At 28.5% G+C, this 23820-nt stretch overlaps 1 protein-coding gene across 1 annotated transcript in view; it reads right to left on the bottom strand.

The window, feature by feature from the left end:
- Nucleotides 1-8221: 8221 nt before the first annotated feature.
- The window catches only part of LOC107441902 (structural maintenance of chromosomes protein 4), a 48281-nt gene continuing 32682 nt past the window's right edge, over nucleotides 8222-23820 (bottom strand). Inside the window, exons 19-27 of the mRNA XM_071178842.1 lie at nucleotides 22573-22699; nucleotides 21166-21217; nucleotides 20406-20543; nucleotides 17763-17907; nucleotides 15709-15882; nucleotides 14283-14459; nucleotides 11871-12103; nucleotides 9389-9572; nucleotides 8222-8598 (exon numbers count right to left, since the gene is read on the bottom strand). Of these exons, the coding sequence (XP_071034943.1) occupies nucleotides 8431-8598; nucleotides 9389-9572; nucleotides 11871-12103; nucleotides 14283-14459; nucleotides 15709-15882; nucleotides 17763-17907; nucleotides 20406-20543; nucleotides 21166-21217; nucleotides 22573-22699 (1398 nt within the window). The 3' untranslated portion in view covers nucleotides 8222-8430. The remainder of the gene's footprint in view (nucleotides 8599-9388; nucleotides 9573-11870; nucleotides 12104-14282; nucleotides 14460-15708; nucleotides 15883-17762; nucleotides 17908-20405; nucleotides 20544-21165; nucleotides 21218-22572; nucleotides 22700-23820) is intronic.

The following is a 23820-nucleotide window of genomic DNA, read 5'->3' on the forward strand; positions in this document are numbered from 1 at the left end:
GGCGAAGTCGAATTCTTAGCCATAGATGGTGCCACTGAAAAACAAGAATCGCACACTCTGCCTTAAGTTTGCTCGGTTTCACCAAGCAGGCTTGCCTGCAGCTCCGCCCTCGTGCGTTTTTATTTTCTCTGAGTGTAAGATTTTATTTTGTAACAAAAAAGTATTTTTCCGCGGTAAATTGTAGCCTAGCCTGTCTTAACTCTTCAGCTAACTAGACCTCCAATTTTATCTGCGCACAAGATTACGGAGATTTGCTGCTTAGTTTTTACGTGAAAACATAATAAACAGACCGACAATACACTTCTACGGTTTTGTATACAAACTTATTTCCGCAGTTATAATATTAGCAGCAGAGTACGGGTTTTATAGGGCACTGTTTTATTCCATTTACATATTAATTAAATTAAATTAGTTTGGATTTTATTAATAAATGTATAAAATTAACATATGTTTTTTTTCTTACGTTTTTCACACTGCACTTCACTACAGTTAGAAATTTAAATCTTTCACAGTGAGAAGCACTATACCAGCTGTCAAAAATACATTTGAAGTTGATGAATTTACAAAAAACCAATATCAGGTAAGCAGGGGGTCTACCAAAAACCGAAAAACATGGCAAGGGGTCTACGAGGCAAAAAAAGGTTCAGGAACCACTGATCTAGAAGAAACAGTCATTAACAACATGAGTCCATTTCAGTTTTAACTTGTTTTCGGTTGGAATAAATATATTCTCTTTTTCAAGCTATTCAACAATATCTATTTTTTCTCAACAAAGAAGTAGTTTTACATATACACCGAAGAGCCATTACATTATGACCACCCTCCATCCATAACAATGGGCTCGTCCAGGTTTTCATGGGGCATATTAGGACCCATAATCCTCATAGAACAATCCCTGACGTCTGTAAGCTACTTGAACATAGTTGCAGACCAGGTTCACCCATTCATGGCAACAGTTTTTCCTGCGGGGGATGGTGTTTACCAACAGGATAATGCACCATATCATAAGGGTCGGATCGTCGTGGATTGGTTCGAGGAACATTCCAGTGACTTTCAAGTCATGTCTTGGCCCCCAAATTCACCTGATCTTAGTCCAATAAAGCATTTGTGGTCATACTTGGAAAACCAAATTCGTGCTGCCACGCTACCCCCTCGCAATGTGAGGGAATTGCAGAAACAGTTGGTGAGCGCTTGGTTCCAGACCTCAGACTACCTATCAGCACCTTGTGGAATGAATGTCAAGGCGGGTGCTAGCAGTTTTGAGGGCTAAAGGTGGTCCTACATGTTATTAGCAGGGTGGTCATAATGTAATGGCTCTTCGGTGTATGCTATAATTGTAAAAAGAATCTCTGTAGTTACAGAAATTTAATGTTTCTAAAAAAAAATGCTAGAATGAAATGCCTTTCGTACCAGCTTTTGCTCTTTTCCGTTTTGCTGTATGTAGGCCTATAGCCCTGATTCACAACCAAAACTATGGCCAAAATTAAATTAAATATGTTTCTACCTCTATGGGAACGCTAATAAGTTCCCATAGAGTTAGGAATACTTTATCGAAGGGTTTTGATAATGATTTTAGCAAAATTAGCAATAAAATATGGTTTTTATAACAATAAAATTTGGTGATTTTATCATAATACCTTAGAACATGGCATAAAAATAATTTATTCGGTAAACTTTACTTTTCCGTTTTACATTTTTACTACTAAATGAGTGGTAATAAGAACTATAGATTCGAAAATCAGAATTTTCGTTAAACGTTACCAAATGAATAGAAAAATTACCAAATAAATGGTTTAAACACCGTATATCTTGGTTTTATTACCAAAATTAGGTTGTTCTTTTTTAAAGTTTTATTTCTTTATTTTTAACAGAATTTCATTACTATACAGAAAGGTTTATTTTACAATTTTTTTTTCTCTGTGTATCTTAATAATATGAATACGTTTAGATCTCAAACCATATGAACCTGTGACATTTTTAAAATAAATGCTAGCGAGCAAAAGAAATCATCCTTCGAGTTTTAACTTATGAAATGATACTACTCTTTTCACAAAGGCACTATTAATATATTATGTAAAATAACAAAAATACCAGATATGTAATTTAAAGAGGAAGATTTGGGTATATTTGTTATATAAAGTTTTTTGTTTTATTTTCACTCTTTTTTCCCCCAACCAGTTAAAGAACTTTAAATGATTTCATCAATATACAAGAGTTCGTTTAAACTGCTGTTCTTTACTCAAAACACAATCAAGGCGCAGAGATACTCACTAACCTTATTTCTCACTAATTTAATTCACTCTTGAGTAAATTAACGGTTAAAAAAATTTTACACGTTCAACAGTTTTTTTTTTGTTACACTCACTACCTTATTAATTTATTAACTCTTGTGTAAATTAGCGACTAAAAAAACTTATACTCGTTAAACAGTTCTTTTTTTGATGCACTCATTCTCACTACCTTATTAATTTATTCACCCTTGAGTTAATTAACTGTTAATAAAGCTTATACAGCAGTTTTTTTTGGCACACTCACTACCCTATTAATTTATTCACTCTTGAGTATATTAACTGTTAATAAAGCTTATACACGCTAAACAGTTTTTTTTTGGCACACTCACTACTTTATTAATTTATTCACTCTTGACTAGATTAACGGTTTAAAAAAAAACTTATACACGTTAATGTTTTTTTTTTGGTACAATCACTATCACTACCTTATTAATTTATTCACTCTTTCAAATAAGTTAATGGTTAAAAATAACTTATAAACAGTTTATTTTGATACACTCACTACCTTATTAATTTATTCATTCTTGAGTAAATTAACGGTGAAAAAAAACTTATACAAGTGAAAGTTTTTTTTGTACACTCACTATTACTTACCTTATTAATTTATTCACTCTTGAATAAATTAACAGTTAAAAAAAACTTATGCACGTCAAACAGTTTCTGAGTTTGAAGATACAGTATAGTATAGTTGATCTTGAAATTATTTACAATTAATGAAATGATGCATCACAATTTTCAGAATTGTTTATGCCTTCACAAAACATTTTTTTACTGTTAAAACCTTTTAAAACTATTCATTTTTTATGAAATCGATAAGTGTATAAAAACTTACCTTTACCCAATGGTTTTTTTTCTGTTCAAGTTTCAGCTTATTTGATTTTGATTCACTATATTCTAAGAGTGTTGTGATTCGTTAAAAGCGCCATTGAAATTTGGTGCTTAAAAAAATGTTTATCATATTAATATTCATTGTTTTTATCTTACATACATCACTTTCCCTACAAAATATTTTCACCCAATTCTATTTCTTAACGAGCTTCACGGTAAGATTCCAAAAGGCAGAATGCTATTGTTCTTTATTTAAAATTGATAAAGTGCCAAACTATGGTGCTAAGTACTTAACGTTTGTTTTTAAAATGATACAATTCAATTTCTGGAACAATAGGAAGGAGCTATTTCATTAAAAATTCATACTAAGCTTTCAAAAGTTCTCTTATATTCAATGTATCTTAAATATTTTATTAATGCCAAAAAATTTGATGTTTAAAAGACAACACTAATCTAAAATTTTCAAAAGTTTATATAATTCTGAAAAAAAAAAGAACTTGAAACAAAAGTTTATATAATTCTGAAAAAAAAAAAGAACTTGAAAAGAAAAAAGCATGTTAATTTTTTTTCTCACTATAACTTAATTTGTTAGATTGTTATCTAAATGAGAGTTAACAATTGGGTACTTGCAACTCGAGAAGAAGTGAAAGTGATTACACCTATCCATGCAATTTAAATCAGATTTAATTGTATACCTCGGTGGCTGAGCGGTAGCGCTTCGCGCTGTCGTGCCACAGGTCCTTGGTTCGATCCTCGGGCCGGGCAAGGTTGACTCAGCCTTTCATCCCTTCAGTGGGTCGATAAATGAGTACCAAGCATGCTTGGGAACTAAACACTGGGGGTTTCGCGTTCGGCTGACCACCTGACCGGAACATCTGCTCCTGCACCCCAGAGCCCAAGGTCAAGAAAACTGAGATGGGCACAGTAGGCCTTGGCCCTCTTTGGGCTGTCGAGCCACTGAGTTTAGTTTTTAATTGTATACCTACCTGTAAGCGACATCACGCTTGCATGTCGAACCTGATTGCTTGTTAAATCCACGAATGCGACGATTTACTTTCGATGACGTCACTTGCAGGCATACAAATATGGGTTTAAAATTATGATTTTTGGTTAAATGAGTTTGAGAAAAAAACCATTGCTAACAAAAAAATTATTTGTTTTGTAACCACTATGTTCATACAGGGTGTTCTACAAGTTCTCATACAGTATTCATACTGTTAACGTAAGCATAAAACAAAAATTCTAGTGTCTTAATTTAAATCATTGAATTTCATGAATAATTAAAAACTGGTGCAAAGCTTTGAAAATAATAAAAATGTACGAAACATCTCTTGTCGTAAGTAAAAAGAAGATGGAAAGAAGTGACGATGCATACCACTCTATACATACCGTGAATTGGGCAGCAATGTGAGTGTGTGCTGCTCAGTGCCCAGCACGCTCGAATCACCTAATTTATCGAGCAATGATTACTTTCAGCTCAAACTTAAAAAGCTATCATGCAACATTTGACATGTGCTGCTACAGCACTAGCTCTCGATATGCAACCACGTCCAATAATTAACACGCTGCTTGTGACAGGTATAGAGGCACACACGGTACCTAAACGCAGTGTGGTGGTACAAAACATGTTGCTGTCATAAAACATGCTGCTGTCACATTTCTTTTTTTAATCCTACTCCCAGACTGGGTCAATTGGCCATGCGCTGTCCAATAAAGACGCGAAAAACCAGAAGGGGTAGTATACCCAATGTCAATATGTTTTAATTTGGTTCACACAAAGAGGTGTTAGAACTACCCCCACACAGAACGCATGAGGCAAAGGCTGCTGTGCTGATACGATTGAGATGCTGCTGGAGGATTGGACGCTGCATGATCTATCAACATTCGAATACTCTCTTATAATACGCCAGAGTTAATTAGAGAGGAATTCCGTTTTTGTTTTTTGCTAACCGAATATCTGTCCTTCCATGGGGTGAAAAAAAACGAACCAATAAATCACTACTGAACAACACTAATTATGTACAAAGCTGAAACTCATAACCAACTCAATTAATAAGCTAAAATAATTCTCAGAGCCTGGTAAGGCAGGGGCATACGGAGCCGTTGCCCTGGGTCCTCACCTCCTAATCGAATAGAAAGTTTATTTTACGTTTCCTTCTTTATTGAGCTTTTTTTTTTTTAAAAAAAAATATCAGTACAGTGTAAAATTCGCAAGCTTTAGGTCAGCTTCTTCTTTAACCTATCGTACAAAAATTCCATATTTCGTTAATTAATGCCTTTCTAGGCTGGAATTCAGCTGTTTTCGCAATTACGATGGTCAAATTTGGCCAATGAGAAGCGTGTATTTTTACATATCGCAAAATTTAAATACCTCCATAAAGTTCGGTTCTTCATTACTGTAGTAGTAAAGCAGAGTGGGGCCCCAAAAGAAGTTTTTGCCCCGGGGCCCAATTAGGATAAGTCAGGCTCTGATAATTCCATTTATTTATTTATTTCATTTAATATCATATTCCGCTCTCTTCGGCAGCTATCATGTTATTAGAATAAACAAAACGCATCTTTAGTAGCTCATCCCATTAGAATAAAGATTAACTGTATTCAATACCAATTGGCATGATGCTGTTGCTTGAGGTCAACTCCTTAATTTACTGTATCCCATTCAAAAGACTGTAAAAAATTTCCTTTCACACTATCTAAATTAAAATTGTTCAGTATTGATGCAGATTCAATGCTGATGTAAAATTCCCAGGTATCAAATATATTAATGTAATACATAGTCCCTATATTTTTAACTTATTAAAACTGCACGAATTACCACAATACCAGTAGAGTCTATTACCAAAAATAATTAAGCATCATTAGCGTAAATAATATGGCCTGAACAGACATAAGATCCTAAATAAATAATATAGACCCTAAGCGAATTAGAAAAATTTCTCCATTAATTTTGCTTCATAGTACATAGCTTATTTTTTACTTCAATTAGTATTTATTACAGAAATTAATTAAAAACTGGCATCAATAATAGTTGGCGAATTTTTACGCTTTCATGAAATGAATTAGTACCATTTCTCTATTAATTTTGCTTTTTAATACATAGATAATTTTTTCCCTTCAATTAGTAACTATCACAAAAACTAACTGAGCATCACTGGCGCTAATAATAGTATGTCGATTTTAACGGTCCCTTAAACAAACAAGTACATTTTCCCCATTAACTTTGCCTTTTGATACACATAGTTTTTTTTTTAAATACAAATTATTGTGTTTCAATACAGATTATTTTTTTCAAAATTTCGATTAAAACTTAATACTTAAATTAATTAAACATTATTGGTGTCAATAATAGTATGGAGATTTTTTCGCTTCTCCTTAATTACTTGTATCCTTTTTCATTAACTTTGCGTTTTAGTGAATAGCTTATTTTTTCCAAGTAATACCTATTACCGAAATTAGTAAAACATCATTGGCGCCGATAATAGTGTCATACATTTTTATGCTTCTTCTAAATGAATTAGTTCTATTTATATATTAAATTTACTTTTTAGAACTTTTTTTTATTTAAAAAATTGTTGATTTTAAGTTATTTAGTTTTATGGAGTCACCTTTTTAAAGCATGACTATCAAAACAAACACGTGGTTTCAGATAACTTTAGAAATACGAATTTGGTGACATAGTCCGTTTATGTCACCACGTTCACGTTAATCATTCAGGTTGGTCACTCAAATGAGGTGATAACCCTGTATATATATATACAAGCAGTGCTTTTTATAAAATTCATTGATCATATTTTCTATAAACCAATATCTCAAGTCAAATGTTTAAATAATGTTGCTTTGAATTAGCATTATTATTTTAAGAAATTCAGTATAAAAATGAAAGCCACAAATGCAAAACTGTCAAATTTCTTGTTGCATACTTGATAGAGAAAAAAATTTAAAATTCTTTAAATTTTTATTCTTTTTTGTTTGTTTTTTCTTATAGTTAAAATATTTACAGAATTCCAATTTAAACACATGGTTTTTTAGTTTAGCATAGTTAATTGTTTTTACAACTACAAACTTGACCTGTACAGTGCAGAACACGTTTTCTTTCTTCCTAATAAACACATATTCATAAAAAAAATAATTATATTTTATGTTTATACATAATTTAGCATGCTTCCCATACATTCCTTAATCTTTGTCAGCTTTTTAGGGTAAAAGGAGAAACAGTTTTGAATTGTCATCTCTGGAATGCAAGCAACATTTACGAACTTCCAATACTGTGATTACTATGCAATTTGAATTTTGAATCAAAACTCAAATATTTACCAACAAAACAGTGAAATTAAATGTTGTCATATTTCTCAAAAAAACCTTTTTTTGAATTAAAATACGTCATAAAAGGTTAAAAAGAAATCGAGAAAATTAGCATTAATACAATAATTATAACAATTTGTCTACAAACATTGCTATTAGCAAATTGCAAGAAAATGTGTGATTCGTTGGCTTTGCTGAGAAAAATAATTCACAGATTTCATTGGAATAGAGTACAAAAGCTTTCAGAAAAAGAGTGCAATATAAAATCTATTGTTATTAAACTATAACCAACTAATTTTCAGAGAATTTTATAAAGTTAAAAATACTAAAATGTTTTGTGAAAATAGAAAAAAATTACCACCAAAGTATTATAACAAGCTTGGAAATAAATGGATTCAGTTCATGGACTAGCTCTTAAAAACAGAAGCAAATATCCTAACCCTGTAGCCTTGTAATTTTGAACCAATCCAGAAGACAAGGAAATTCTTAGATCAGTACCCCCAGAGGTATTGATTTGTTATGAGAACATGGAGGACTTTGCGACTCGACAGATTTAACATGCATCTGTCACCATTTACTACAGGGGGAGTCTTCGGCCGGTGGGGATCGAACCAATAAACTCTTGGATATGGGTCTAATCAGGCTATCCCGGCCTACCTACAATAAAGATTGAAAAATTCTGATTTATCAACAGCCTCTTTGAGTTTCAACACTTTAAAAAGAATTTGGTTAAATTGGTTCAAACATACCACAGGAAATATTATTTTAAAACATTTTCAGATGCTGAAAAACTACTAAAATAAAGATTAAAAAAATCTATTTTATTCCATTTAAATATATTTTTTTACAAACAATTTCCAAAAAGATTATATTAATTTGAATACATAATTAACAGTATGAAGATATTGTACAGTAATGAGAGATGATTTTTCAGAAATAAATTTGGATAGCATTTTGAATATAACTACGAATGAATATAGTCTCTGAAACATAACATATGGTAACATTATCACGAACATCTTCCATTTGCACTATTTTCATTCCATTTACGAACATACTGTATACTCAAATTCCTTGTACAGTTATTGATTTTGAAAATACCCAGCAGATGATCAGAGAGTTCATTCATTACATTTCGCAAGGATACAATAATAAACTGACAGTTCAGAGTGGTTTCCTGTAAATATAAAAGGGCAGATGTCACCAGAATGAAATACAAATATTACAAAACAAATAATTCATATTTAATCTTATTTTATTCAAGTGACTAAAATAAATTTTTACCATCATTTAAAAATTTGCACTTGAAGCATGTTCAATAACTTGCAACTTAAAATTTTTTTCAAATATGTTGATTCAAACCAGTTAATGTCCAACAGTGTCATGGAGGTCAAAACTTTAACATTTTGAGACAAATGGCATGATTATAGCAATATGATCAGCATTTAAGTTTTAAATTTTGCTTATTTTTGTTGATAAGAAGTATTTTAGTTAAGGTTAAGTAATAGTTAACTGTCAATCAGTATTAAAAAGTATAAATCTGTAAAAGAATTTTAGACTTTTTATTAGATTAGAAGAACTTTCATGACCAAGAAAGCACAAAAATGATAAACTGATTTTATGATGCTTGAAAAAAATATTTTGTTTTGAACTTCTCATCATACTGCATTTTGTACATAAATTTCTATTTTATGAAATGCTTTTAAAATAGAAAATCGTTATGATCACTAAATAGATCACTTAAATCATTAGGTACAATTTCTGAACTTTTAAAAGTACAAATTTGTTGTTTACCAGTTCTATCCCATGTATTTCAATTTAGAAACTAAGCTAAGTTGGGAAACTAAAGTTAAAAATAAAATCACTGGCATTGTAAAAATTTCTCATAGGTATATGAAAGCTTGTTTAAAAAATTAAACATAATGAAACAACAAAATAAAATGAAATTTCTTTAGTAGAAAACTTACTTTTAAATAAAAGCCCACAATAGCAACATTTCTTACATCAAGAGCAGCATCAATTTCATCCATAACATAAAATGGAGTAGGGCGATAGTAATGTAAAGCAAATACCAAGGATAATGAGCTAAGAGTTTTTTCTCCTCCAGACAAATTTCTCATATATTTCCAAGATTTCTTAGGAGGACGTACACTAAAATTATTCATTAAACATTAATTAAAAAATTATCGTTACACTTTAAAATTTCAATCAAATTAAAGTTTCGAATAAGTCGTATCAATTAAATGAAAACAAATAAAAACTACAAGTAAAACTTTAGATAGATGTTGGAATTCCATTAAAATATTCCTATTTTTTTTAAATTTCAGACACAGATATAAAATAAAAGATTAAAATTAGGTAGATTTATTAAATTGACTAATTAAATATAATTAGCAAACACAAAAAAACTCCAGTGGAGAATTAAATTAATTTCAATTTTGTTATATATTTTAAAGAAAGGCTTTAAAAAAAATGTTTGCAACATTTCCAAAACAGCCTGATAACAAAGAAACAAGCTATTAAAATATTTAAAGATTAAAGAATTTAATATCTAAAGTAATAAAAAATTTAAATTTGTACAAACTAAAAACTGCTTTTACAAAATAATCCAAATTAATTTTATTTTATCAGCTCACTAAAAAAATTTAAAATTTTAATACTATCAGTACAGAACTGTAATTAATTTTTTCAATTAAAAGTGAAGTAAAAGGTTAAGAACAATTTAAATAATAAAGGATTATCATCGTGCTGGTATTAAAATGATGTAGAAACTATCTATGTATTTCTATAGATATACCTATGTATGAAAAAAAGTGACCATTTTGGTAATACACAAGTGTCATCATCATTTAAGCAATACAAGTGAAAACTATTTTGTTATCATAATTTTTAAAATTTTAGATAAAAAAGTATAAATTGTCTTAATTTTGAGCAAAATAAATAAGTGAGAATTTTCACACTAACACATGAACTTTTTTTTNCTTTTTTTTTAAAAAAAAGGGGAAAAAAAAGCTTTTAATACAATCTACAGAAACAATAAATTTTGAAGTTTTCCTTGGCTTATTTATAAGCATTAGCCAAAAGAAAAAATAATATAGAATTAAAAATACGATCAAATATTAATTTCTAAAATCAGGTTGTGTCCAAGAGGAGTTGATACAAATAAATCTGAATACAAATTTGTGAACAATTAAAAGTAATTGACTTTTATTATTAATTGAATAAAATGAGTCCAAAGGAGGACCTGCAGTATCAAGCCAATAGATCTTGAAGCAGATCAAAAAGCAAAATACTACAAATTTGTGTTGGTACCTTTTCCGAATAAAGTGTAAACTATCCAAAGTATGCTAAGGGATACCTGCAAGTGACATAGAGTGTGTATCTCGATCCTAATTGTTGTTGAATCAAGGCATTTGTTTACGTTAGCAACTGTTTTTTCCATTCTATTCAAGTAAGACAAGCCCGTCAAGTATTAATTCTCTTAAGTGACACTGTTCATATTCTTAGATTGCAATTCTTTTACTATATATTTCTTAACTAACTAACTAACTCAGTGGCGCGACAGCCCATTAAGAGGGCCAAGGCCGACTGTGCCCATCTCAGTTTTCTTGACCTTGGGCTCTGGGGTGCAGGAGCATATGTTCCGGTCAGGTGGTCAGCCGAACGCGGAACCCCCAGTGTTAGTTCCCAAGCATGCTTGGTACTCATTTTATCGACCCACTGAAGGGATGAAAGGCTGAGTCGGCCTTGCCCGGCCCAAGGATCGAACCAAGGACCTGTGGCACGNCATTTTATAGTATCAGGTAACTGTTTTTTCCATTCTATTCAAGTAAGACAAGCCCGTCAAGTATTGATTCTCTTAAGTGATATTGTTCATATTCTTAGATTGCAATTCTTTTACTATATATTTCTTACTTAACACAAATAAAGGCGCAAAGCCATGTAGAACATAAACAAACTAATTATGCATCAAAGTTACCAGATATACAAAACAAAAATATATCACAGTTACAATAAAATACATAAACAAATAATAAATTTAAGTTAAGTAAAAGACGTAGACGAGGAAGAATTATATTTCAACAATTTCCATGTGCAATACGGAGCAGTATTTACTTATATAAATTAACATTCTAACTGATGTGGAGTAACTTAGCTAAACTTTAATATGCCATTTTGCTTATAAATGATCAGCTGGCACTGAAGTCATAGTTCACACGTGTGGGTATCCATGATCTTTTGATTAAAATGCAAATACTCAATTTAAAAAGGGTACTGATCTTTTAATTCTGTCTACAAATAAACATAATAATTATGCAATTTCCAGAAAATGAATAAGAATATGATTCTAAAATAGATTTTTAATTTACGTCTAAATGAGTGAAAGACTAATATTCAAGCAAAATCAGAAGAGCACAGTGGTGTTTAACTGCTTTGAGTTATTTTTACCTGAATTCAATGCCCTTTGAAAAAGCATTCATGCTGTCTACAAGCTCTATTTCAGCATCACCACCATGAGTTAGCATCCTATAGATTTCTTTTAGCTTTGATGCAATTATTGAAAATCCTGTCTTGAATTCACTATTGCGTCTGTTGCTGAGATAATCAAATCGTCTACTCTGTAGATTTTTATCTTCTGTTATGTCATCAACTTCTTTTTGCTTTGCTTCATACAATCCAAGCTATAAACACATAAGTAAAATAATTAGGAACATTTTAACTATAAAATAATATTGAAATAAAATGGAATTAGTACGGGAGTGTATATTATATTAGTAGGCAATGTGACAATGTTTATTTTGGAATTTCTTTAATTTCTAATTTTCAATTTAATCTCATGTGGGTGATATACTGCATGATGTACAGGAATTGGACAAAAATGGAACTCCTTTTTTCATATTTCAAAAAATACTTCAAGAAGTATTTAAAAACTTTAGAATTGTTAGGTCATGCAATTTCTCATACATATGAATAAAGTTTAAAGATTTCATAGGTTTAAGAGACCGCCAATAAATAACAAACAAAAAAGAATGCCTTTGAACACCCTATGCCAAATAATATAGCAATAAGCTTGTACCTTATGTCAATTATGTTGGTTATTGTATCTAATAACTGCACAAAACTTTTTAAACAAACGTTCATAAAGATATGGACATTTTTAATTAATATAAATATCATTCTAAAATTTGTAAAGAACTTATCTAAATTTATGCAAAATATGAGTATTTATAGTAATCCTTTTATACTGTGAGCAGAAAACACTTAAAATTTGTTTTTTCATAAACTTGTTTTGAATTGTATTTGGTTACTTCTAAAAAAAGTTCGATTCAAATATCTTGAAAATTAAAAAAGTTTCCAGCAATTATCTAAGTAGTTTTTGTTAAGTTAATTTAGAAAGAAAGCTTTCAATGGTAAGTGGTTTTCCACAAACTTAATTTTGTACTGTTAAACAAAATTTATTAAAAATGACATCAACATTTTATAGGACAATGCCTTAATGAATTATGTTTTATTTCCTATTACCATCTCATCTTGTTATAAAAACTATCATTTTATAGTATCAGGTGTAATTAAATTTTTTTTTAATTACAAAATGGTATTTGTGAAAAAACCCCTATCATTTAGAGCTTTCAATAAAAAAGCACAAAAGCTACTTAGAAATTTGCTACAAAAATTTTACATTTTCATGATATTCAAATCAGACTTTTTTAAAAGGATATTTTTATTATATTTAAAAATTGTAAAAATTTTGTTGAATTATTATATAATAAGTTATAATAAGAAATTTAAGTCAAAAAAATTATTTTGCTTTTATAAAAATGTCCATATTTCTATGAATATTTAAGTTAGATTTACTAAATTTTGTGCAGTTATTGCATATAATAAGCAACGTAATTGACATAGGGTACAAGCTTATCACTATATTATTTGCATAGGGTGTTCAAAAACATTCTTTCTCGTTTGTTATTTATTGTCGGTCTTTTAAACCTATGAAATCTTTAAACTTTATTCATATGTATTAGAAAATGCATGACCTAACAATTCTAAAGTTTTTAAATAATTCTCGAAGTATTTCTTGAGAAATATGAAAAATTAAGTTATTATAGTAGCGTTTCCATTTGTTGTCTAATTCCTGTACATCATGCAGTGTATCACCCACTTGATTCATTGCACAGAAGTCATTACCAGTTTTTATTTATTTATTTATTTTTTTAATTATAGCAGTGGATTTCAATAGTTTTGTAATTTTCTTTTTTAATTGTGTTTAGAACAAATTAGAAAAAAAAAATTCAGTTTTTAAAAGGAATTTTTTAGGGTTACCTCTCAATTTCAGAAAGAAAAAAAATCAGAAAAATTTCAATGAAAATCCAAATTATATTATAAATCCAAACTTAATTTTATATTGGTAATGTCAAATATTAGATTTCGTGAGCAAAGAAAAGTCCTTGAATGAGGACAGAAACATAGAAGTTTCAATAAAATGGGCATTTTTTATAACAAATAATTGTAATAGATGTTAGAATTATTTAGTTCGAATTTCAACAACGGATTACTGTTACTGGCAATTCTGAGATTGGTTATTTTCCAGGTATAATGTAGAAGTTTTTGATGATTATTATTTTCTTTTTTTTTTGTTGTTAAATTGCAATTTTCTCTGAGTATTCCCTGCTTTTATCTAGGATAAAATTATGCTTTGGCACTTGTTCAGTATAAATTCGAGTAAATAAACTGTTTTTGTGCAGTTATGCACAAGTAATAAATTTCGAACTATATGTTTCACATTTGAAACCCTGAATAACAAACTCAAAATGATCGATATATAATAAGTAAAATAAGAAGTAAATAATTTTAAATTGTTACCTTAGTCTTGAATTCTTTAATTGCTGATAAATCAGGTTTCATGTCTTCTAATTGCACTTTAATGACATCAATTTCATTCGACAGAGCGGATTCGGTCAACTTCTGTATTTTCTCTTCTGACAAAGATGGCAGTACAGTTGGATCATCCTCTACTTCATTCAATTTAAGTTTGCATATCTATTTAATAAACAATAATAGAAAAACTTCATACAAATATTATTTAAAATTTCCACTAAAACATTTCTTAATTATATTATTAAATATTTCAAGACTTAGTAAGGAGAGTATTATGTTTTAAGAATTGAGAATGCTAAACAACTTTTTTGGTTAATTTAACTGAAATGAGAAAAAATTTCTTTAGTTTTAATCAATGCTTTGACACATGTACACATCAAGNACTTTAATGACATCAATTTCATTCGACAGAGCGGATTCGGTCAACTTCTGTATTTTCTCTTCTGACAAAGATGGCAGTACAGTTGGATCATCCTCTACTTCATTCAATTTAAGTTTGCATATCTATTTAATAAACAATAATAAAAAAAAGTTCATACAAATATTATTTACAATTTCCACTAAAGCAGTTTTTAATTATATTATTAAATATTTCAAGACTTAGTAAGAAGAGTATTATGTTTTTGTATATAAGAATTGAGATTGCTAAACAACTTCTTTGGGTAATTTTACTGAAATGAGAAAAAATTTCTTTAGTTTTAATCAATGGTTTGACACATGTACACACCAAGGAAGAAATTTTTTGCCACACACAATTGATTTAGGAATGGAAAACTGTGTTTTAAATAAATATATATATATATATATGTATAATAGTACCGTGATTATCACACATAGTAATACCCCTTAATGATTATTTTGTAATTTTATTCATTTTTTTTACCTATATGGCGGTTCCCTATAATCATCTTATGATCCGTAAATATGAATACAAATTGTGATTTTGATTCATAAAATGTGCACACATATTGTGATAAGTCATCCTTAAATTGCATTGTGATAAGCACATATAATTTGTAAATCCCTTTCTTTCGAATCGTGATATGAGATAAAAGGTGAGAATAAGAATTTTCAATAAAACATTAAAGTAAGCATTTCTAACACTGACACTTTTTATTTTAAATTTATAATTTTATTATGTGTTCTCAAGAGATGTGATAGCATAAGAGGTCACAGTATTATTTTACGATACAACAGGAGTAGATCATCGTTAATAATTTTACCTAGTTTTAAGCATTTACATAAAGAAAAAGTTACTTCAATTGTCGAATTTTTTTGAGTACCCAACCTCCAGTGGATGACAAATAATCTGAGTTCCATTTTAAACATTAATATCTTGAAATGCTACATAAAATTAAATGAGATTAGCAATTTGTAGTAAAACAGATTTAAAACAAAAAATAAAGTCTACTTTTGCATTATATGACTTTATAATATGACGTTTCTCCATTTCACTGGATTCAAAATTTTTTAGTTGATTTTTATGCTCTATTTCAGCTTGCTTTAGCTTGTGTTCCTTTTGCGTAATGCTATCCGTTTCTTTTTTGAACTCTGCTCTTTTTTCCTTAAACTCAGCAACTTTAACCTAGTGAGAAGAAAAGAAGAAAAAACATATTTTTAATACCCAAATACATTAACAATATACCCAAATACATTAACAATAAACACAAATATATAAGTGAAAATAAAATATTTTTGTTATTCTACAGTTATAACTTTTTAAATTAAGTTAAGATAAAAAGAAATGTTAAAAAGATTTCAATAGTAAAAAGTTTAGTGCCAGAACCATAGCATATGGAAGGAACTGAACCTCTCACTCAAAAAAGTGAGATGGTTTCTTCTTTGATATTTTACCCACATAATGAGCTCAAGGTAGTAAAAGAAATGTATCCCTGTTGATGAAAAAGAACTCTAACAGTTTCTTGATCAGAACAGAAGACTTGATACATTCAACGGCAATGCAGAGTTGGAGATTAATGAGTTATATTCAGTAGATAAAAGATTGTCTTACATAAAATACTTTTGGAAACTGAATTGTCATGATAGAAATCCTCAAAATTTAAAAATTGTGAAGTATCTGTCTTGGAAAAAGTATTTCTTAACAATCCATGTATTAGTTAAATTATTATTTTCAATATGTAGGTTCATATCAGCATATTGAAGTAAGCGTAATGATAAACATATGGTTTCATTTTCCCCTTTCTACATGATACCCTTTCCTTATGTGTATTATAAAAGCATCTATTATTAGTATTAGGCATTCCTGCTTTTAAAAATTCTCAAATCTAATCTACAAAGTGCATTACTTGATTACACATTCTACAAATAACACAAAATTTTAGAAAGCGTATTAACCATTAACTCTTTGTTAACAAATCCAATAGTCATATTCTTAATTTTTTCATACGTATATATAATGGTTAGTGTGTTTTCTAAAATTTTGTGTTATCTGTAGAATGTGCAATGAAGTATGTGTAATCAAGTGATGCACTTTGTAGATTAGATTTGTGAATTTTAAGAAAATTAAGAAAAATAAGTTTTATTTACTGTGCATACGCTGCAAGTACACAGAACCCATAAAATAAGTTAAAAATACAAAGAAAAAATGCAATTTATATTTTTAAATAGAAGAAAAATTAGTAATAAATAAAATGTTAAAAGTTAAATTAAAACTTAAAAGCAATAAAAAAGTTTGAAAAAAAAGAAGGAAAAGATATCAATAAGATATTTTTTGCAGATATAATAGTGTGAGCTGACGATGAGACTATATCTTTTCCTTATCTTGTTTCACGGCTTTTAAATTTTTTTAAACTTTAATTTTTTAAAATATTTATTTACTAATAATTTTTCTTCTTCTCTTTAAAAATATGTATTATATTTTTAGTTGTTTTCTTTGTATTTTTAATAATTTTGTAGTAAATTTTGTTTGGCAACCAATGGAAAACATCTAATTTAAATATCTTAAAAAAGTAAAAAGTTTCAAGCAATCTTCTAAGTAGTTTTTGAAGTTTTTAAAGAAAGCTCAAAATAATTAGATGCTTTCCACAAATTTTATTAGGTAGTATTGCAAATTACACTACCTTATAATAAAATCAATATATATATATATATATATATATTTTAAAAGTCAAAAGNCTATTGATATACATATATATATATATATGAAGACAGAGAGAAAAGTAGTAAACAAAAATAGGAAGAAAAAAAAAGCATAAAGAGGTACAAGGAAAGAAACACAAACCTGAACTACAATTACAGATTTTAGTACAAATGTCTGTCAGACAAACAGAAGGGTTTGATAAGGCAATTTAAATATTCTTTAATGTAAATTGCACAAAAATGTACTAATTTTGAGAATTTAAGTAGGATAGGTCTAAAGATGGACTATTTGTAAATAATAATAAATAAAAAAATATGGTTGAAATAATAAATAAGAAGAAAATCGAAAGGTGACAAAAGGCTTACATTATTCTCTTCCATTAATTGAAGAACCTCCTTCCCTTTATCTGTTAAAGTAGATTGCTGTTTTCTCAAATTATCAAGTTGTGCTTTATTTTCTTGCATTTGAATTTCAACGTTTTTAATTTTTTCTTCAATCTTCTTAATATTCCTAAAGATAAAAATAAATAAATAAATCAAGTATACACATTCTGATATCATTGAAATACTTTTTAAAATTTTATTTCTAAAAAATTTCATAAATTATGGTAAAAATCACTTTAGATCCAGCAAGTGATATAGTTTTTATTAGTTAATCAAACATTTAATATGTAAATTCATTAAAATAGTAAAATTTTGTTCATTAGCCATCATTATCAAACTAGCAAGTGGTTAATCTATAACATTTGCTTTCTCTATGTTTAGATAACAATGTTTCTTGATAAAATATGGATAACTTATAAAGTTTCCTTACCATTTCAAGTATTTACACGAGAAATGAATGTTAAATTTCTATTTCATGGATGTAACTAACTACAAGCGATTAATATCTATTTTAAAATGCAACTAGTATATATTTTTTAATACTTATTTATAAAAAAAAAATTTCTTCCAAAGATCAAGATTTTCTGTTAATTGTTGAAAAAAAAACTAAGGTAAAATAACCAAAGTAAAAATTTTTTAGTTTTTTTCCAGTGCTTAAAAAAAAATTTCTGCCATACAATCCTTTTTGAAATAATTCTTTTTGTTAATTTTAACATCCCTGCCATCTTGGTAGCAGGTTCAGTGCAGCATGGCAACACAAGTTTATTTTTCACTTGCAGGCAAGAGAGAACCTAACTTAAAAAAATTAATATTCTGCAGACAAAATGAAATTAAAACTAAATAAAACGTTCTTTCCTGTATCAGCAGCTTTTTTTCATCGTTGCAGAATTCAAGCTAAGGTGCTTAAAGAAGTTTTTGAGCAAATTTTTTAAAGTGGAATGCAAATTTAGTCAAACTTCAAAGACATCAGGATTTAAAAATTTCTAAGGAAAAATCAGAAATGCAGAGCTTTGCACCAGAATTACGTAATTGCTGCAGCAAAAACAAATGTTTAAAACTGATATTAAAACTGTGAGCTATTAAAAATCTGTTTACTCTGTGTTTTTGTTCCTTTCAATTTTAACTATTATATTTAATAAAATATGCAATAATAAAGTAATAATAATGAAACCTAAAACATATTTGAAAATTTCCCCATATATTGCAGTATAATCAAAACTACAAAGTTCAACACTTGATTACACATAAATTATCTCATACTCAGTAGATAAATACTAGAATTTTTCCATACTGCTACAGATAAATGCAGAAGTTTTTGTTACTGATCCAACTACCAATAATATTAAAATTTATTAATTCATAGTTTTGCCAAATCAAATATTTTATTAAATATAACTTTATATCAGGGGGGAAAAAACACTAACAAAATAAGCGTATAGTCGAATCTTAGTTGTTATCTGGATCATTTTTGAGGGAAAAAAAATAAGTAAATTGCACCTACTGTAATTCCAAGTAAGACTAATCATGATGCAGATTCAACTGAGATATTACTAGCAGAACCAAAATCAGTAGAAAACAATAGCAAGTAAATGGTATCTACTGGAATTCCAAGCAAGGATAATCACAATGTATATTCAAATGAGATGTCACTGGTACGCATGGAACAGAAACTGGGTTGGCTTCATGCTGTTACCAGGGATTCCTTCACAACGACAGCTCAATGCTTTAAGCACTAGTGGCTTTCATATTGTATCCAGCCCATATTAATTGCATCCATAATTGGTGACCAGCTTGGTCATCTTTCAAAATTATCTCGTACAAAGTATGAACTTTAAGGTGACAGAATGCACAGCACAACTGTATTTAAATATTCTTATTCCTCAACCTCTCCTCTAATCTTAACACTTTAATTAGTTTTGCAAAATATCTTAACCAAATTTTTTCACTGTCTAGCTATTGCCAAAAGTGCTTTGATATCAATTTTAACTGTTTTCAAGAGATGGCTGCTATATTATCAAAGTTCTTTATGCATAGAATTTTAGTCATAATTTAAAATATTCCAGCAGCCATTAAATCACACAAATCACCATGAGTATGGGCTCGGGAGCATAGTAAGCAGCAGAAGTATTAAAATTTTTTCCATCTTTAACATGAGATAAGATAGAAAACTAATCCCAATGCCTCATAACCATAACATATAATATATATGTGCATTACTTGAAAAAGGCAAGCTCAGTCAACAATGATAGTATGTGGCACTAAAGAAACGTATATGTTCAATATTTCTTACAGCGATTTCAGAATGGATAAAAAATAAATCGAAATAATCACTCCGTAACTAAGTTGTCATTTCCATAAAAATACAAAATTATTCTAAATACTTAACATGTAACTAACTATTCAGCACTACTTAAACTATTATTTAAGGCAACATTAACAAGATGAATAATAACTATAGTGTTGACAATAGAAAAATATCTAGGCTTATGGTAAAACATAAAAGAAATATATATTTAGATTCGCATTATATTTAATTATTAAGTTCAACACCCAACAGAGTTTGCTACCGAATATAGATTGATGTATGTTACAAACATAATACATATTTTAACGTAAAAACATTACCTCTTTGCAGCTTTCAAATTCACTGTGGATTTCGTTATAGCCTGTGTCACTTCAGTTAATTTCTTTTCCAATTGAGTGACATTCTTTTTAACTTTTTGAAATTTTCCTTTGCTGATTTGCAAAATTTCAGCCTGCAATCTAAATACAAAAGAATTATACACTAGAGATACAAAAGGACAGCAAATAAAAAGAAAAAAATTTCTTATTTTAAGATTTGAGCTAGGATTGCTTAAGGGATATAGTGTTTGCCTCTGAATGAGAGAACTCAGGTTCGAGTCTCGATGGCACCCATAATAGTGATCTTGACTAGTGCAGATGTAATTTTTTCACCAGTGGTAAAAATTCTTTTGTCATTTAACCAATGGTGGAGGTTTTCCTGATTTGTTTTCTTCCAATTAAGTAAATGGGGGTTAAGTTTCATTCACAGAAAGTCTCCCTTTTCCCTGAAAATCACTTCTACACTACAAAACATCCCTTCAGAAGAAATTTTGTGAGAATAATTTTAATTGTGAATATTTTTCTAAAGCAAACTGTTTTTGAAAATAAAATAAAAAATATGTAATTTTTGGACATTATTTTTCAAAAGAAATTTACTTGTAGTACTTAACTCAAATATATAATTATATTTTTCTTTTATAAAATAATTTTTTGCCATAATAAATTAAATGATATATAAATATAATAAAGGAGGGGAAAAAACGTGCACTATATGTTATTAATTTGCTCGCATTTAAAAAGAAAGGAAAAAAAAAGGACTTACTTTGCTACATTTTGTTCTACAGCAGTTTCTTCTTCAATAGCTTTTGTATAGCCTAATTTAGGGAAATAACCAAATAATTTCAATACTTTTATGCACAAAATCTTAAAAAGAAATGCTACAATAGTCAGAAGTCTTCAATGATTCAAATTTTTAGAAAAAAGCAGATTAGGTTATGTAATACAAAGCAGCATAATTGCATTTTGGTTTTCGGAAATTACAATTAAAAAGTCAAAAGTATGTTTGCTTCCTTCTAATTCTAATTTGAATGAACCTTTGAAGACTAATCTGCTGTTATCTAACAACTCTAGCATTGCTGAATTTTCAGATTGCATTCTAATATTTCGCAATTTTAACACTGGTTTAATGGTGTTTGAAATTAAGTCAATCACCAGTGCAACAAATGCTATTCTTTAATGAAAGTTTCCATAGATGCTTCTTCTCGTTTAGAATTATTTTTATCTTAGCGAGATATTGTCTTTATTTAATATGATTAATTACCAGTGGTAATTTTTTTTTTTAAAATGCCAATTCTATTAACACTCACTAAGTAAAATCCTCTCGTTCCCTATTTAAATAAAATTGCAATATAAACAGAATAAATATGAAAGACAAATTTCAAAAATGTTCCATTAAGAAATATTGCCTTTTCTTAAAATTTATATATTCTAAACGCAAATATTTAGATTTTTGAGTACAAAAAAATACTAAAATCTTGGGTGCCAGATATAATTTTTAAAGTATCATGGCAACAAGGAATTTTTGACTTCTGACGATAGTTAATAACAAAAATATCATACAACATTAGGAATTAGATATAAATAGAATAACAGATTAAAATGTAATAAGAAATATTGTTTGCTCAACTGGAATAATGTAAATTTAATGTTAGACTTCATTCTTATTATTTTTAGACCTAATGGAAGTATATGTAAAACTCTGAGTGACATTTTAGTTATTTAAAAAAAACTAATACAGCAAGTTGTTGGCCAAGCATATTTTTTCCCCATTGGAAAACCATTTTATTTAATAATTTGATGCAGAATAAATTATTAACAATCATATATGACCATGATAGCTAAACAATGAAAAAGTAGTGTTTTAAAAAGGTTACTTAACTTGTTCCTACATTGCCATTAAGCAATTCAATTATGACCAGGTAAAATGTGCAGTGTATAAGGACTGGAATTTTTGTTATGATTTTTTTAAAAAATAACCCAGATTGGGTTGGCCTAATTGTGTTTCACTTGGGTTTATCAATTTTTATAAGGTTTTTCTTTTTAGAGGAGGGATGGTTAAATAAAATTTTATAAAGATAACTAAATTCATTTTATTACTATACATTATTTTTATTAAGAATATAAGAAATATTCCAAGTACTTTTAATAATTTAAAAGTAAAAGAACATACGTTTATTTTTCTCCTTAATAACATTTTCTAGCATTTTAACTTTTTTATCATCGACCTTAACTCCATCCACTTTTCTTTTCTGAGTTTCCATTTGAGAAGACAGCTCTTTAACACTTTCTTCATATGCCTAAAATATGAAAGTTTAAATTTGATAAAAATAATGTCATTATCTAAAATAAATAAAATTTTCCGAAATTATCCACACATTAGAGAAATATTTATTCATTCTGGAGCTAAGCATAATGCATTGATTATTTAGGCACTTAATAATAACAATATTGCCGACAGAATTATTTAAAATTTTGAACAATAATTATAATATGAAACTTTAAATTTTTTTTTAAATAAATATCAATACATAGCAACATATTTAAGACTCAATAAATGTATAATACTTGATAACTCTTATTCATTTTTCCTTTGCAACAGCTCAGGATGTGCCCTGGCCTTCTTTAGAATTTTATACCACCTATATTTTTGTCCTAGTTTTTCTATTTAGTTAGTTCAAGAAGACTGTTCAACCAATTAATTTTAGGCTATACCTCTCTTTTGAGTGATGGTTTGTTTGGCCATAAATACTTTTTTGGTGGTACTAATTAGTTCTAATTACACCTCCAGCCCATTTTAACCTTTGGATGCTAATAAAATTAATTATGCCAGTATTTTTCATATTATTATTTAGACGTGATCTTTTATTAGATAAAATATTATCCTTTATCAGTACAATGTTTATTGCACATTTTTTTGCTTAAAAATATCAGAAATCTGTTCATTGTACATAAAAATCTCATTATTAAAATGTTAATTTTTAGATAAACACAAGTAAAAAAGAATTCCCTTAACTCTATAGGGTGATGTTCCCAACGTTTTGTTTTAGGGCAACTAAAAAAATTTGTATCAAGAGTTAGTTTTGAGAGATTTAGCACGAAACATTAAAAAAATAAATAAAAAGAGAGTAAGAGAATTTTTACCTTAATATGCTTACACAGAACTCAATAATTATTCTCTCTTGAATATGATACAATGAAAAAATTCATAATTATATTTGCATGTCTTAAACTGACAGTAAAAATGCCAAGTAAAATTTAAAAGTATGACTAAATCAAAACATTCAATTAGTTGGAAAACAAATGAATTCTCACTAGCTTAGCAATAAATTACTTGAATGTATATACAGGGATGAGAGTAGTCAGAAAGTAAAAAAGAGGAAATCCAAATATATATATATATATATATATATATATATAT

Source organism: Parasteatoda tepidariorum, chromosome 3 (genome assembly GCF_043381705.1).
Source record: "Parasteatoda tepidariorum isolate YZ-2023 chromosome 3, CAS_Ptep_4.0, whole genome shotgun sequence".
Taxonomy (NCBI): Eukaryota; Metazoa; Arthropoda; class Arachnida; order Araneae; family Theridiidae; genus Parasteatoda; species Parasteatoda tepidariorum.